Source organism: Plectropomus leopardus, chromosome 9 (genome assembly GCF_008729295.1).
Source record: "Plectropomus leopardus isolate mb chromosome 9, YSFRI_Pleo_2.0, whole genome shotgun sequence".
Classification (NCBI taxonomy): Eukaryota; Metazoa; Chordata; class Actinopteri; order Perciformes; family Serranidae; genus Plectropomus; species Plectropomus leopardus.
The window spans coordinates 29,294,068-29,310,777 of record NC_056471.1 but is presented as its reverse complement, the minus strand read 5'-3'; the positions used below and the strand labels follow the sequence as shown (position 1 = coordinate 29,310,777).

General features: G+C 38.9%; 1 protein-coding gene across 1 annotated transcript in view; it reads left to right on the top strand.

Annotated features, from left to right (window-relative positions):
- fstl5 (follistatin-like 5) overlaps positions 1 to 16,710 on the top strand; it is a 276,477-nt gene that overhangs the window by 120,564 nt on the left and 139,203 nt on the right. The window contains exon 6 of the mRNA XM_042492899.1: positions 2,282 to 2,402. Within this exon, the coding sequence (XP_042348833.1) occupies positions 2,282 to 2,402 (121 nt within the window). The remainder of the gene's footprint in view (positions 1 to 2,281; positions 2,403 to 16,710) is intronic.

The following is a 16,710-nucleotide window of genomic DNA, read 5'->3' as shown; positions in this document are numbered from 1 at the left end:
CATTGTTTCTGATAGTACTGAGGTGTTGAGCTATTTGAGTTTTAGAAGATCTGTTGGTCTTATCGATTTATGTCAACTCACATGGCTATTGGAGCATATAAATGACGTCAGCAGTAGAACAAGAAATAATACTTTTAATGTTGTATCTTCTAATGTGGTGGTGGTTATGGTACAGAATAATCCACACTACCAGAATAGTTCCTGTTTAATCACTGAAATGAGTCTAAAATGTTATGAGGTAGTAAAAACTTGGGTAGATCTGTGTTCTGTCTGACTAACCAGCCAATGCTCCATTGACTCTGTAAATTATCTTCGATTTGAAACAGGCAGAAGCTGCATTCTCAATAAACATTTCAGCTGGTTATCGTGTCATTGATGTGTATCAGTTCAATTAGCTCACAGGCTCTGCTGACAGCCTGCGAACATGCCTGCGATCCTCTTTTACTGTGGTGGAGGAGTCATTGGCTACAGAAAAACGTGACTGCAAAAATCTAAAGTAAGCAGATTAGTCAAGAGTTTTTGAGTAATGTCATGTCAGGAAATATTTGAGAAATAGAGTTAAATCATTTACACCTGCAGCTCCAACAACACCTAGAAATATCTCAACGTCCACCTGCATTACTCCAAGTCAAAGCAAGCAAGAAAGGACCAGTGTGGATTATTTTAGAGTTTCAGTACCTTTTTTTTGCCTCTGTGGTGGTGATAGCTGTGGCCAGAGGCAAATTGTTTTCAGGTTTTTGTTCATTCCATTCTCATGAATGTGATATCTCAAGAAACCCAAGAGGGAATTTCTTCAGATTTGGCACAAAAGTCTTGGATTTAAGGATAAACTGATGAGAATTTTGTGATGAAGGTCACTGAACTCATCTGTCTCATTTTTGTGAATGCAATATGTTAAGAAGGCCTTGAGGCAGTTTCCTTAAATTTGGCACAAACGTTGACGTGGACTCAATAAAGTGATCAGATTGTGATGGTCAAATGTCAAAATCAATCTGAACTTGCATCTGTCTCATTTTTTGTGCATGCAATATCTCAAGAATACCTGGAGGGAAATTCTCCAAATTTAGCAGAAATGTGCCCTCAGACTCAGCAATGAAGTGATTAGATTTTGGTGGTCAAAGGTCATGGCGACCTTACATTTATCTCATTCTTATGAAAGCGATATCTCAAGAATATCTTGAGGGAATTTCTTCAAATTTGAGACAAACATCCACTTTAGAATGAACTGATTAGAGTTGGGTGGTCAAAGGTCACTGTGATCTCATGAAACATGTTTTTGTCCATTAGGCAATAATTCTAATGCTAATTATGATGAGAATTTACACAAATGTCTTGAGGATAAGATGATGAAAGGATGACATTTTATGCATTACTCTATGTCATAACTGGGGATGTGGTCAAATGCACTGAATTGGTGACACTCATCTTGGGTGTACACCTCAAAACTGTGCTGACTGTATAGATCTCTGCGCTACCGTGGGAGATGATTGTGAAGCATCCATGTTTTCACAGACCTAAATGTAAACTTTAAGTGCAACTTGACTGTTTGCGGACGTATACATCTGTGGGGCGGTAGTGAGGCGGTAATTCTACGTAGTTTCTTGATGAATCTGCATTTTGTAAATGATCACATATATCTAATGTATCTCATTTCTGGTTAAGATGCAGATTAATAATAAATTATAAAATACCTACAAGAAAGAATGAGGAAGAGACTAATAATTAAATGCATAATAGACACACGCAGCTGTTTTATTCTGTTCTCCACAGTTATTTGTTACTTGATTTGTTTCCAGGACGCACTAAAAATATGCCATTACAGGTGACTCCTAAATTTTGGGCTAGTCACCTGGGAAAGGAAGTGCAGTGATCCGATGGACGAGGCATGATGTATAAAGCCGTCCCTTGTGATGAGCATTTTGACAGCTGATCTAGTGTGATGGATGTTTTACTGCCGGGCCGTGTGGAGGGGACCGGGTCGGACTTCACATTAGCAGGATGATGATAAAATCTGCACAGTGTTTGAGGCGTTTTCACCACATATTGTGACAAAACTTCAGTTTGGCCACAATGAAACTGACAGCTAATGCTGTGCGTTTCATCAACCTTGACATTCAACACAGAATTTAGATTGGCCACATTATGCTGACTCATCAGAGATTACGTCCAAACTTTTTTAAAGTAGACAGTAAATTAAATAAGTGCACACATTTTGACAGTAAAAGGGAAAATTCACTCCGAAATCTTACCTCCACTGAACATCAATGCATTCTCATTGAAGGTCATCAAGCATGAAGGGCTGTCCAAGGATGTCTCCGAGTGCACATTGTTCGACCTGCTGAAGTACAACGACATCAATGACGACGAGCACCTGACAAAAGAGGAGTTTTACACAGCTTTGGGTGAGTAAGAAAACAAATTCGAAGTTTTCCAAGTTTAAAGCACGGCTTAACACTGTCCATGAAGGATGAAGGTTAAGGCAGCATCTTATATTTTCACGTTTTCCATTTTCCTCACCTGAGAAAACAATGAATAGCCGAACTGAAGTTCTCATTCACTGAGTCTCATACTTTTAATATATATCCTGATGTCTGATGTCTCTGTGTTGAAGTTAATTGTTCCCATAAACATTGTGACAAATGTGTCATTTTACACGAGTCAATTTTTTTTCACTTAGTCAGCAAAGCGTTAATTATCATTAAACTGTAACAGAAAGTGAAACTTGAAACCACAGAACAGTTGTTATTTTATTAAAAGGTGGTTCCATCTGCATCCACACTGACATCTAATGAAGTACACCTGTGATGTATAAACACATTAATAGATCCACAGTCAGTGTGTTACCTGCAGTTAGATTTCGGCATCCTCACAGTGTGGAGAAGCAGACAGGAGTGCTGCAGCACAAAAGCTAAGCAATGTAATGCTGTGGGTGCTGCGTTAGTCCGGTCCTGAAAGTCACACAGTAACACCAGGGGTGTCCAGACTTTTTTAAAAAGGTGCCACATTATATGATGTGAAAATACCTGGGGGCCATCTGCCTCTCACATCAAACGGATTATTAAAAAAATCCTATACAAATGACACAGGCACAACTTTTTCATCTTTAAGTGAAAAAGAATTAAACTTTCCACCGCTCCTGAAAATGGCAGCCTTGTCTGCTACGCTGCAGGAAATATCTGCTGTTCAGTAACCATTCATTAGCTTGTTTACCTTCTGAAGACATTAGTTTTGCTTATTTAGTTTCTACTTGGTGCGTGTCTACAATTTGTATGATTATCCTGCCATTGTCAGGCGAATGAAAATAAATGCAAAGTGATCTTGCTTGATTAACCAGTAATGTGTTAATCATATTGTATATTCTGAAAGACAAGCTGAGGGCTGTTAAAAATCAGTCTAAGGGCCACATGACTGCGTTAACACAAGTTAACTGACCAATCAGAGGCAGTGGTAATTAGTAACTCCTGTTTTGTAAAATTACTGTTTCTGTCAAAGGAATTTGGTGGCTGTGGAGGGGGGCAGCAGCAAAGTGTATGTTAGCCCCCTAAAATAAGGCCCACCAAAAACACATAATCAATTTAACATATGTTGTATTTAGACTATAAAACGCTTTTTGTTGTTGCTGTTGTTGTTGTTGTCTTAAGAAATTAAACTTATGTGGTGTCTACAGCACTACATGGGTTTATATGTAGCAATCAGGTGGCAACCTCCACTGCCAAAAACTGGAGTTCCTCTAATGGCTGCAAAGGCTAGTCAATCTTCATAGACCCCCCATGTTAAAATGCCAAACCTTACAGCAGAAATGAACATGTTTACAGCCTGGTATAAAAAAAACAGTTTTGGTCTCTTTAGCTAATTTAAAAATTCATGACAGCTCTACAGGGAGTGACTTTATAGATAACTTACCTGTTTACATTTTATAAAAGTTATGCAAAATTAAGGACGGGCCGCTTTGATTGACGAGCTGTCAATAGTGTCTTCAGCTTCTCAGCCAAATCCACCCCCTGCTGCTCCACAGCGCCAGCCTCGGCCCAAATATGTGAAAAAAGGTTTTAGGAAACGCATGAGAAAATAGCACTTTTAGGCTAACACATACACACTTGGACCAAATATTTGAATACATCAGCACTAACAGAAAGCTACAGAATGATATAGAAATGTCAAAAATATAAAATAAAATAATGGCGCCTCGCTTTAATTTCCATGTTAAACCTTAGATTCTGTTGATACTCAAGCTCTGCTTTCATTATTTTAATGTCATGAAATCTAAGACTTGAAATGTATAAAAAAAACAACTTTTGGGCTCCTTGAAAGAAATACAGTTGCCCTAATTAAATATTGACTATGTTTTACTTTGAAATCAGCCAGTTGCATTTTCTTTGTAAACGTGGGTCATTACAAAATAAGGCTGTTGATAAACTAGGATTAGTGTTTGATATCTCGCCAAAGGTTTGCTTACTCTGAACTTCAGATAGTTGCCAACTGTATTGTCGGTCTTCAGATGTTTGCTTTTCTTGTGTAGATGGATAAAAAGGCATTCAGCACAAAGTCGGTGCCAAAGGAAAAGCAGGTCATGACTAATATGAAACAGTAGCCCCCCCCACCTCGTTATAATATGACAGGTGCTGTGCAACATCTGAGTCACGCCAACACATGTGCACCACCTTCCTCATTTTGTTTCCTCCTCGTGCGCTCTTTCACGGTTCCTCTCCGTCTGACATTTTCAGTCAGCTCAATATCCTCTGACAGAATATCCTCTGACATTTGGCTGGCTTGACACATTTAGCGGTGGGAGAGAATTCGTAATCAACCTTCATCTCATCAGCCCTTTGTATTTAAAGCATTTCTCGCAGCCGACAAAGTCACAACAGCAAAGTGAAGGAGCCTCATATTGTCTGCTATTCTCCACATCACACGTGAATGTGTGGGAGCAAACCCCTTCTGGCAAATCATGAAAATAAAGTCACCCCAGCCAATCTGCGGAGAGCTGCGTTTCCTTGAAGAGTTGAGTTCCTCTAACTCCCAACTACTTCCTCTTCAGTTTTCAGATCTTTTTTTTGTAGGCTTCCAGCTTAACTCCTCACGAGGAAATGGGATATTTAATGTTGGTAAATCTCCCCCTCTGTGGCGGAGTTTCTTTCAACCTGTCTCACTCCTCTTTTTTACTCTTTTTCATTTCCATGAAGTAGCATCTAAAAAAGCAGCAGATTGAATCACACAGTAATGTGCTCAGTAGTAGTTTTTGTGTCTTTGTCAACAACTCAGCATGGCTCGGGAATTTTCATGCACGCTTCTGGAGCGCTCGAAGCTATTTCACCTCTTTGTTCACCCGACACTGAATTTATATGAGCTTTTTACATACTTGGAGGTCATTGTAGTTCTCAGCTGGTGTCTTCTTCACTTTATTCATCGTTAAACCCACTTCACTCAGCTAAATGCTCAGGTGCTTCAAAGACAGGCCCTCAGTTTGCCTGTGAGGCAGCTGCGAAAGAAAGGCTGATAATAAGGTCACATATTCACCTTCTCCAGAGACTAACAACTGTATTGAACTTTTCAGTTCACCTGATTTCAATAGGACTCCATTCACCAACCAAAGGAGATAACACAGCCATGGTGCAAAGGAGCCGAAGCCTTAGAAACCTGGATTTGTAAAATCATTATCACCAGTCATGTGGTTTTAAGATAAAGTCATTGTAGGTCGAGGCTAGACAGACAAACCAAAGAACTGATCAGAAAGTGCTTGAAAGCTGCAATAAATCGCAGTCTCTGGTGTCGATCATCAGCGTTTTCAGCAAGCACTTTTCAGAAGTTTTTGTTTTTTGTCCCCAAGTACCTCTCTGAAAAGTTTTTTTTAATTGAATTTTTTTCTTAAATAATCACTTAAGTCAAACCCAACGTGCAAACATTTTCGCCCATAAAAACATACATGTTTAAAATAGTTTATTCATATCTAAGGCTATTTAGTGGTCTATAGTCTATGTCTATAAGTGAACCTAATGAGCAGAAAAACATAGGAACTGTGAAGGTAATATGCATACTTCAATATTTGTAAATTGCAGGTCATATTGTCTTTGCAATTGAACATTGTTATTGCATATCACAGATTTTCCTCATACGGTGCAGGCATGATTTGCTCCCATCAAGGAGATTAGATTCTCATGAAATTGAAGGGCTTTTCACCTTTCAGATACACGCCATACTGGGGTTCTAGCTCAGCAGTCGAGAAGCTCACCATCGTGAGAGCTAAACTCAAATTATCACCAGATCACTTTACTGCATTATGTTTCCTGCCCTCATGCTCATAATCATCTAACATCATCTTTAGAATCCACTTCAGGAAATAAATGCTTTATGAGGACAGCATTACTTTTTATTTTGTTTATTGGGTCGACTAAAAAATACTAGTCAGTCAGATTTATGGAGCAGATTTTGTGTCCTCAGCATGCAGGTGTAAAACAGCTATATAATGTAGCACACAGTGAGAGATTTTTTTAACATGAGAGGCCCGGTGCACAGCTGCTCACATCATCTTCATTCATGATGACTTGAGTCATAGCCTTGACCATGTATTTCAATGAGAAGTGCGGCCAGGAGACCAGCGAAGCAACATGGTCAGAAATCCGCGGATTGATTTGGCCTCTTGGTCACAGCGCCTGTGGCAAAAATGCAATGTAAAGTTATAGTTTTTCAGTTCATTGCAGGCATAATCTGTGAGTGGCAGCTATAAAAATCTATGCAAATACCTTAAGCGCTGTCGTAAACTGAGCACCGTCATAAAGTAAATCAGTTGATCCAGTGTGTCCAGAATTATGGCGCAGCTTGAAAACGAACAGCAGTAAATGCAGAATGACTCCCCATGAAAACGGCACCTGTCTGACTACTCTGCTAATAAGGACCCTTTGCACACCTTTGTGGAATATTCAAAGCGTGGCGATGTTGTTTGTCAGGACAGAAGATAAGACTTTAATGTCCATGCATTATTCATTCCTCCTTTGCATAGACTAGAAGAGGGTTGAGAATCAATTTGCTACAGCTAGCAGTAAGGCAACTGTCTGGCAGGAGTGATGTCTTTTAATTAGATGATGTTACAGATATGAATGATGTCTGTCACGCTACTGATAGTCAGCCCCTTGTCATCGTTGAATAATTTGGTGAATGATGGCCCAGTGCATCATGGGTAAACAGATAAGGTGTCATCTATCATAAGGTGACATTAACTTTTGGTCAGAGAGTGTCGCGATACATAGAGGCATTTACTGTCAGACATTAACTATGCAGTACACAGAGAGTACATGAGGCAAGCTATAGTACTACAGTATAAAGTGTCTACAGCAGTGACCTTGAACATTCTTCGCTCAAGCTTATACAGAAGTTTGTAATGAATAACTTGTAATCTACAAACAGCAGTGTGAGCACAGGAGTTATGCTGTGCCTCAGCTCAGTCAGTATAGCTGCACAATAATTTTAGAATTTCAATAAGTAGAAGTTTCTCTGTGCTGTATGTGACAGGAATAGCCATCGTGGTCGTGCCTTTATATGCAGTAATCTGCATTAATGCTGCATGCAGAACTTTCCTCAATGTCATAGCACAACCAAATATATATTGCATATCATAAGAAGAAAGACTAAGCTGTATTACAGCATCATTTATTGTGTTTTCAACATATATATGTGTATATGTATATATACAGTGTATATCCATCCATCCATCCATCCATTTTCTTCCTCTTATCCGGGACTGGATCACGATTCTGTTATATATGTATTCTATATTCTCCAATCTGAGGCAGACTATGGCATGTCATGCCTTCAACATAGTAGGAAAAAAATCATTTTCCATTTATAAAATGTACAGCTATGTTTCCTCTCTTTTAAAGGAGCAATGTGTGAGATTTAGGGGTAATCAGTGCCATCTAGTGGTGAGGATTGCAGAGTGCAACCAGACGGTTAGTTTTCTTTCAAAATTCATCGTTCAGGAGGCTTTTAACGGGAACCGATTATCCACAGCGGTTCTTACCTCTCTTCCTCTCCAAAACAAACAGATCTGATGGTTTAATACAGTAAAAAAAATGGAAAAAAGGAGGAGGAGTCGTCATGAAGAGTCATGAAGGAGCAGCTTACTATGGTAGCTATAACTCAAATCTGACACCAGTGTTTAGTTTGTTCGTTCTGGACTACTGTAGAAACATGGCGGACTCCATGGGTGACGACCTGCTCTCTATGTAGATGTAAAAATCTCACTCTGAGGTAAAAAACAAAACAAAAACAAAAAGCACACGATTATTCTTACTTTCAGCTGATTATGCACTAAAGAAAACACACTTATTATATTATAATCCGGTTCTATTATTTATTATTATTATTTATTATTATTTATTATTATTATTATTATTATTTAAAAGATTAAAACATCAGATCAGATTTGTCTCCTTTGTAGTTTGTTGCATGTATTGGTAGATGTGGGTCGGATGGAATTATACATATTTTTCTTCTATGGCGACAGCATGACCCTCTCCAGTCTGCCTCTGACTTACTTCTTCCTTCTTCCAAATATAAAAGATATTTCATTTTGATGCACCAAATATTTGTTGAAATGTCTCTGATCTGATGTTTTAATCTTTTATATGGCTGCTTTACTTTTATTGACATTTCTTTCGTATTTATATTGAGAGACTCCAATAAAAGACTCAAAGCAAATAGGACAACGAGATAGATGCTAAACCATTAATTTCCATTGCCATATTTTATAGTACTCTAAAATGAGGAGTGTGTGAATGAATGGAGTGCATTTAAGAGAAAATGTTCTGGATAAATGATTTTGAGCTAATTTGCCAAGGACAGTAGAGCAGCGAAGACTTTCTTTCCTTTCAGCGAGAGCTCATTGTCAGGTAGTGTCATGTCTTAGCCAATCAGAGGCAGAATAAGGGGGTCATGACTTCGCCATAATAGAGAAAAAGTATCCTAAAAAAGAAGTGCAACAGTAGTTCTGAGAACATGTGGGAAAAGTCGATAAAGACGGAGTCGAAAAGAGTATTTCGTTTGTGTTTACATGTGCTCTTTTTCCCTGGTTTTCTATTGAGCTGAGCACTCTGCCAAAACAAGATAGCTGAGACCACTTTTGTGCAGTTTGTTGTGGGAGGGAGGTCTGCCATCTGCAGCAGGCCAGTCAACATCTGTGATCACTGCAAAATGAACTTAACAAAAGGTCATGCTCACAGCTTGACACAAGTAATATCTCAACCTGACTTTTAAAGGTAGCCTGGAACATTGTACTCCTGGTGTTTGAGTTACCAATGAGTATATGTGATTTCAGCTACCATTATCCAGGTGCTGTAAGCAGTGACCAGAGTTTATAAGTTAGCTGACATTGGGTAGCATTCACACAGAGGGTTTTAAAAGCTGCTCCACACGAGGCAGACTGTGACCGCGTCCTTGTGCCAATGTCCTTTTTTAAACCCTTTGAAGCTGGCTGGACAATCACAGGAGGCTCTGCCTGTGCATCACTCAGTTTAAATGTTATTAGTTTGGGTACACCTACAAAATGCATTATCCAGGCCTCTGGACACACTGCTTCACAGACAACAATGGAAATGAACGTGCAAGTGTTTGGAAAGAATCCTCCGTCTGAATGCTCCCTCAGGCTAGTTTGTTGGCTTGAATCTCATCCTCAACAAAGCCTCTTCTCAGCTCCCTGCACAGCACACTCGCAGTGTACCTCGCCTTTTTTAACACCTGTAAATGCCTCATCCTGTAGAGTAGCCACATTTAAACACTATTTATACACCATTTGTTGTCCTACTTCATGTACAGGACTACACTGCCAGAGCTACAGTAGTTATCCTCATTTTAGCCTCTCTGGTCACTTGTGTAAAGGTTATTTATTCAGTGCATGTTATTCGCAGTAACGACCTTAACTGTACTTTCCTATCAAGTCGAGTGGTAATGCTATTTGTGCTGCACTGTGGACCGTATCTCACCCTTGCTTGTTGTTTCTTGGGTGCTAAGATATTGATCTGAACCCTGACACCTCCTGACAGAACACACAGCCAGGAGATACAGCTCTTTGATTTCTGCTGAGGCTAGAAGCCTTGGAGTGCCTGTTAGATCCCCGAGAGACTGGTGGGAAACTTAGTTGAACTGTAATGTGATCTATCATATTGTAATGTTGATGTGAGTTGAAGGTGGGGACTGACGGTGTTTTTTAAGGACAACTCCAGCGTATATATACTGTATGTATGTACATCCGTGATTTAGGCATGGACGTTATATGTCGCCTCTGTCACATCCGCCAAATTTTTGCTAAATTTACGCTCTCATGTCTATTTTGTGTTGGTGGTGGTGCTTTTTGTGGTTTGTGTGGCTGTGATTCACCTTTCGGGATGAGGAAATCAACTCACCAGTCTGTAAACTCTGCTCTTGTTGACTTCTGCTGGCTAGCCAGGTCGAGGTTTTCAAATGTAAACATCAGTAAACTGAGAGGAGAAGAATTGGCACCAGCTGATCTACCGTCTTGCTAGCCATTGTACAGGCACTGTAAGACAAATCTGATGCCCTTCGTTCAGCATTAGCTTTCAGTGGGTTATCAGGAATTGTAAAATTCTTGGATTCACCAAAGTTTTATTCAACTAGACAACTCTTTTTTATATGTCGATCTAACAGAGCAGAAACTCTGGTGAGAGGACGGGAGAAGGCATGTGTTTTATGGTGAATGGACAATAATTAAGCCACAGCTGGGGTTGCAACGGTATGCGATTTTGACAGTAAACATCAAACAACACAGATAAACATCTCAGAAAATATTGCAGTTTCACGGTATTAGGGTAATACAAAATCCAGTTGTTGTCCAGTTTTTTCAGTACTCTAGTTAAGCAAATGTAAACAGCATGATAACCATCAATTTTCATACCACAGTATATCTTGAAACTAGTATACCACTGCAACCATAGCAACAGCGAACAATATAAGTGATGTGTATAATTGCATGTGACAAATAAGTGATTTATGTAGGATCAGGGATGATCGTCCATACCCTTCTGTTTATGCTCAACCCATTTACTATTTTTAATAGTAAACACCTTAGCAAAACTGACTGTGAGGTGAGATTATTTTCTCTACTACTGTTTCCAAAGTAAAGCATGACCTCTGAACTTCAGTACTTGTTTAAGGTGGTATTATATTCAAATACAGGTACAGATTGATGTCATGGCTAAAGGAAACTGTTGTTGATGGGTATGGTTACCAGTTAACATTACCAAACTGATTTGACTATTTTCAAATGTTGATCTAAGAAAGCTGATGTCAGCCTCTGATTGATTTGCATCATTTTGGGGTGAACATATCAGTTATTGCTGTACAGCTGTGATTCTCTGCATGTCTTTATCTATTTCTTGATTCATTTTGTCTTATTTAAATTGTCTTCATTCATTGTCTTTTGTTTTATTGCAAAACGGCTCTACGCTTGTGTGTTTCTTAGTCTTGTGTAATCCCCATATTTACAGAAAGTTTGTCAAGCTCAAAAATTAGTTGACTTACACTCTTTTCTTCTGTGAAGATTATAATTAGACATCCAAACCAACAGCCGGGCCTCCTCCAGGGAAGGCTCCTTCCATTAAGGCAAATTTGCTGTTATTCAGCACCCATGGCACAGCGACAATTAATGGATACTCAGGCTTTTACTTGTCAAAACCCCTGCTGAGCATTCCATTCACAGGCTGTGAGAAGTGGTGTTAAAATGGTTTCATAATTCATGGTTCATTTTCCAGCATGTGACTTTTCCATCTCCAGAATGTATTAGGGAGATTTAAAAGAAGTTGAATTACTTTTTTTAATTCTCAGTGATCCTCAACTGAAGTACAAGTGCAAATTTTCTCAACAATCCTCAAGGGAGGATTGTTCTTTTATCCTGAACTTGATGACAAAGTCAAGGCTTGGTGTACTCTTTTTGATTATATGTTTACTGAGCACACATGAGGATGGAGCTGCTCGTGTTTTTGGATTGGAGTAGAACAAATGATTCCATTACTACTGTTTAAAGCAGTGTGTCCCAACTGGTCCATTTATTGTTTCCTGATTTCTCCTTAGTCATTATTTCAAGGTCCACGCAGTTTAACATATGTAGCGTCATACTTGGACATGTAGTTAAGCTAGTTTGCTGTCTCTGTTAAGGTGCTGTCCAATATTCACTCACTCTACAGCAGGAAACAGCAACTCCATTAACAAAAACAGTAATTTTACCTCACTGAACACGGGAGCTGCTGGTCTACCACTGCCTCAATCAGTTAGTTAGTTTGTGCTATTGTGGGACTTTAGTGAATCCAAACTAAACCTTGAAAAGCACTAAAGTCTCTCAATTACACAAACAAACTGACTGATCGAGGCTGCAGTAGTCCAGCAGCTCCTATGTTCAGTGAGGTAAAACTACTGTTTTTGTCAGTGAAGTCTGACTTTGAAAAGAGCATGGATTAAGTTTTACTTTCTGCTCATTTCCCTGTAAGAAATAGCTGTCTCTTTGTCACTCTGACTTTCTGTCTGTCTGTATGAGATTTTGTTGGCTGATATAGTTTTGTTGTTAAATGCAGTCGCTAATGACTTCAAATTATCACAAATTTTCTTCTTTTAGTAGAGGAATTCAGGAAAAACAAAGTTTTCTCCATAAATTTCACATAACACAGGGTGAGTAATTGTGTTTTAAGCTTTTCATTTGTGTTGGATAAAATGGAGCAATTTAGTGCGGTTCAGATGAAAGAAGGTGGTGTTTAAAATAATGGCTTCTAACTGGTATTTATGGTTTGGATTGCTCTGAATATTAACAGGTTTTAATGCATTTCTTAGCTGAAGACACCTGATGCATCAGTAAAAAGAAATGACAGCACAAAAGATCTGACAAACTAGAGCATTAGGTACAGACTGTTGATGTCTTTTCTTTTGATGGGAAGCAATTATGTATTTGGCACTCTGTTATCATTGTAGAAAATTCATTTAAATAGAAACTCATATAAATCCAGCCTCTTTAAAAATGTGTGGTAGGAAAAACTCTTAGCCTTGAAGTAAGTGGTGTGTTTTTCCATTTTAGGAGCATTACCAGCAGTTTGTTAAAGTGTTGCATCTGAAAGATAGACAGAATAAATGATGGAAATATAACTGTCGGAATTAAGAGTGGTTTTGACAGGAGAGTAAATCCGAATAAAGGGCAATCCGCGCCAGCAGCCTTTCCAACAATCCACTCCCAAGAGAAGTGCATCGCTGTGCAACCCCCTCCTTTTATATTTCTGTTATAATTTCTAAAAATGTGGCATTTTAGACACATACAAAGGTTGTACAAAGCTTTTGAAACCAATGTAAGAGATGTTAATGTATGTATGTGATGTCCATGTGAGCTTCGTGGTTTCTTTGGAGAAACAGAGCCAAGGTGAATATACACTTCTCCTGGAGTTTACCTGAGGACTATTTTCATCTACTAAATTTGAGATGTTACTGGTTAGGACAGTTTGTCCTGCAGCTGACAGGGCCAGCTGGTTCTGAGGACAGTGACGTCATTACAGAGGTCTTTGTGGATTCAATGAATGTACGCTTCAGCGATGCTCACGCGCCACTGACAGGCCCTGGTTTAAATTCACAGTAAGAAGAAACCTTCTCTCCGAATATACTTCAGTGCCCTCTGACTGAGAGAGGTTCAATGTGCTTTTCTGGCTGTCAGGATTGTTTAGCAGTTCAGTGTAAACAGATTGCAGCATTCATCCTCTTTTCTCAACATTTAACATCTCCTGTCATCCAGTTGACGGCGTTGGCATCCACCATTTGCAGCTGTGCAGCTATTGGAGTGTGCTGGGATGTCGAAGTAGTAGAACGCACAGACAGTGGGATGGAAGCACTGCACTGCAAGTCTCTATGAGTTTGTAATGGGTGAAGGTAACTGATGAATATGCAAAATATACTGCCGATTTAACACTCACAAACATGCAAACAGGTTTGTGATGCTGCTCAGAATGGTAAAGGAACAGGTGTCACTCAACATTAAACCCTCAATAAAATAAAACAGGATGCAATCTGATATAGTTTAAAGCCACGAAGCCTTATGTGCGTGAAATATGATGGAACAATTAAATCACAGCCTCTCTTATGCTAAAGCTTAAGTGCTCTGTGATTTACTTATTGCTGTAAGATAGGGGAATTTTTCATTAGTTGTTTTCCACAAGGTAGCTGTGATAAAAATTAATCCAATTAGAGCTCCTCTTAGGCTCTGTTGCATACTAATGCTGGCCGTCCCTCAGGATCTCTCCCAACAGCTGCTTTGGAAACAGACATGAGGCAGATCAGGCAGAGGTAATGCACTCACTAAGGCTATTTGTTAATGTTTTACAGCCATCTTGATGTGTATAATGTTTGTGGGAGGAGAGAGGAAAGAGGTAATAATTATCCTCTTGCCCTTTACCTGGCACCTGTAATTTTTGCATTTTTAAACGTGTGACAGCAGTAATGCCGCAAAAAACACAATTATTTCTTCTAGTCTGCTTAATGCAGAAGGATGAGAGTGGAGATGCTGAAAGATACTGCAACACTGGTTACTTTAGCAGTGCCTACAGTATTTTTCTTGGAACTTTTTAAGAGCATTATAAAATAATCTCATTTAAATTGAAAAAGCTCAGAACCCACATCAAAGGTAGCTTTGTCCTCAAAATGATTGCAAAGTTCTTCAACTTAAAGTTTAGCTGTAGAGTTTTCCATGTAAACAAACATTTATTAACGCTGATTCTGTTGTACAGATGCGGAGTGTGACTGTCTTTGACGATGTTGACTAAAGATATTACCTTCAAAGATGCTCAGAAGATCTTAAGTCTGTGATTTTTGGTTAGCGAGCTTCTAACATTACATCTGTTGTTTATTTAACTGTCTTGTTTTTCAGTTTAGTTTGTTTTGCAAAGGTAATAGAAGACATGATGCACAAGAAAAGTGCTGGTAAGATTAAAGAGCCCAGATGATCTTATAAAGATATTTCAAAACAAATAGAATAACCTCAGACAGACAAATTAAATGCATTTTTGCATATTTTTGCTGTTTCTCTCTAATGTACTTAGTTTAAAAAGTAAAGCACCTTCTAACATTGTTTTCAATGTTGTCATAAAGTAAGTTCACTGTCGTCAAGTTTCAGTTTCAGTGCAGCTCTCACCCTTTTATCTGCTTTAACAGGCCTGTTGAAATCATAATAAAATTGACTAATGTCCACATTGGGCCAACATAACACCCAGTAACCACCCTTTCTAGAATGCTGCAATGTTGGGAGCGCAACAGTTAGACAGTCTCTGTGAGTTTTGCACAACTGTGCATTTTTTTTTCCAATCACCACAACTTTTCTGCATATTTGACAATTGGGCAAAATCTTATTTTACTGCAGAGCTGCACGCATTGTATTGAGTCGCCCAGCCTTTCCTTGCTCTCTCTCATTTCTATCACAAGACTACTGCTGAGTGTCTGTTCGTCCTGGGAGAGGGATCCCTCCTCAGTTACTCTTTTTGAGATTTCTACTATTTTTCCCTGTTAAAGGCATAACTTAACATTTATCAACAGGTGTAACAGTGTAGTTGAGCCATTTGGTGTGAGATTGTTGGGACCATTTAATGGCTCGGTGTCGGGTGTTAGCTGCTGTGTTAGCTGGTGCAAACCTGGCAGAGAGAGCAGGAGGTTATCATACTGTGAACATTTGCTTTCTATGGTAGTGAAAAAAAAATGCTGTTGGACAGAAAATCTCTCCTGCCAATCGCATCTGACTTTTTACTTATAATCACGTCAAGAAATGGTTTCAAGTTTCTTGTTGAACCCAAAAAAATCATTACTACTGTTTTAATTTATTAAAGGGTCATTTTGACTGACAATAATAATAGTAATTGTTTAATACAGTATAATGTGAAATGGTGATATTTCCTGAGACAGTCACCAGTAAAATCTCATTCAGCTGATCTTCTGTGGTGTCCCCAAATCCAACACCAGTTTGTCAAGATCTGGACAAAACCAGTATACAAAGGTAAATGTGAGGTTGTTTACACTTAATTGAATGCAAGCTCCCGAAACTAAAATAGGGGACACCTCGACCTCTCTCAGAAAAAAAAACATCTGTGTCAAAGAAACCAGACAAACAAAAAAACAGCTCCACATTGAATAAGAAGATCACACACTACAGGATTATCGCAAATCTATGGAGTAAAATAAACCACATTGTTTCCCCCAAATATAAGATATATATTATTATGTACTACTCATTTTTAAGATATATACTTCCCCAAATACACAGTGACAGGTCTCAGTGTGTATTCAGGAACAATTGCTGTGCAAAAATGTGTAGCCCATCATTTATTTTCTGGCAACTGCAGTCACCTTTTTAAACAAATGTTTATTTTCAGTGCATAAATAGATTGTTTTAGGAGTGGGGCCTTATTTTGCAACATGTGATCAGCTAATTATAGGTGGAGGTGTCATTTTTGTCTTGATGGTGGGCTTTTCTTTCATATCTGAGCTTGCAGTCATCGGTGCGCAGACTTATTTTTTCCATCCTGACAATGAAACAGTTGTCAAGGTGAGGTTAAACATGCTTTCATTTGTTTCCCTCTCTAAATTTTCTCACCCAACATCACAGTCAGGTTATATTTGCTGCTCTTCTGAACTCTGTTGAGTTGAGAGAAAATACAAACTGAAACGGTGCGGAGGCGTTATCTCCCCCTG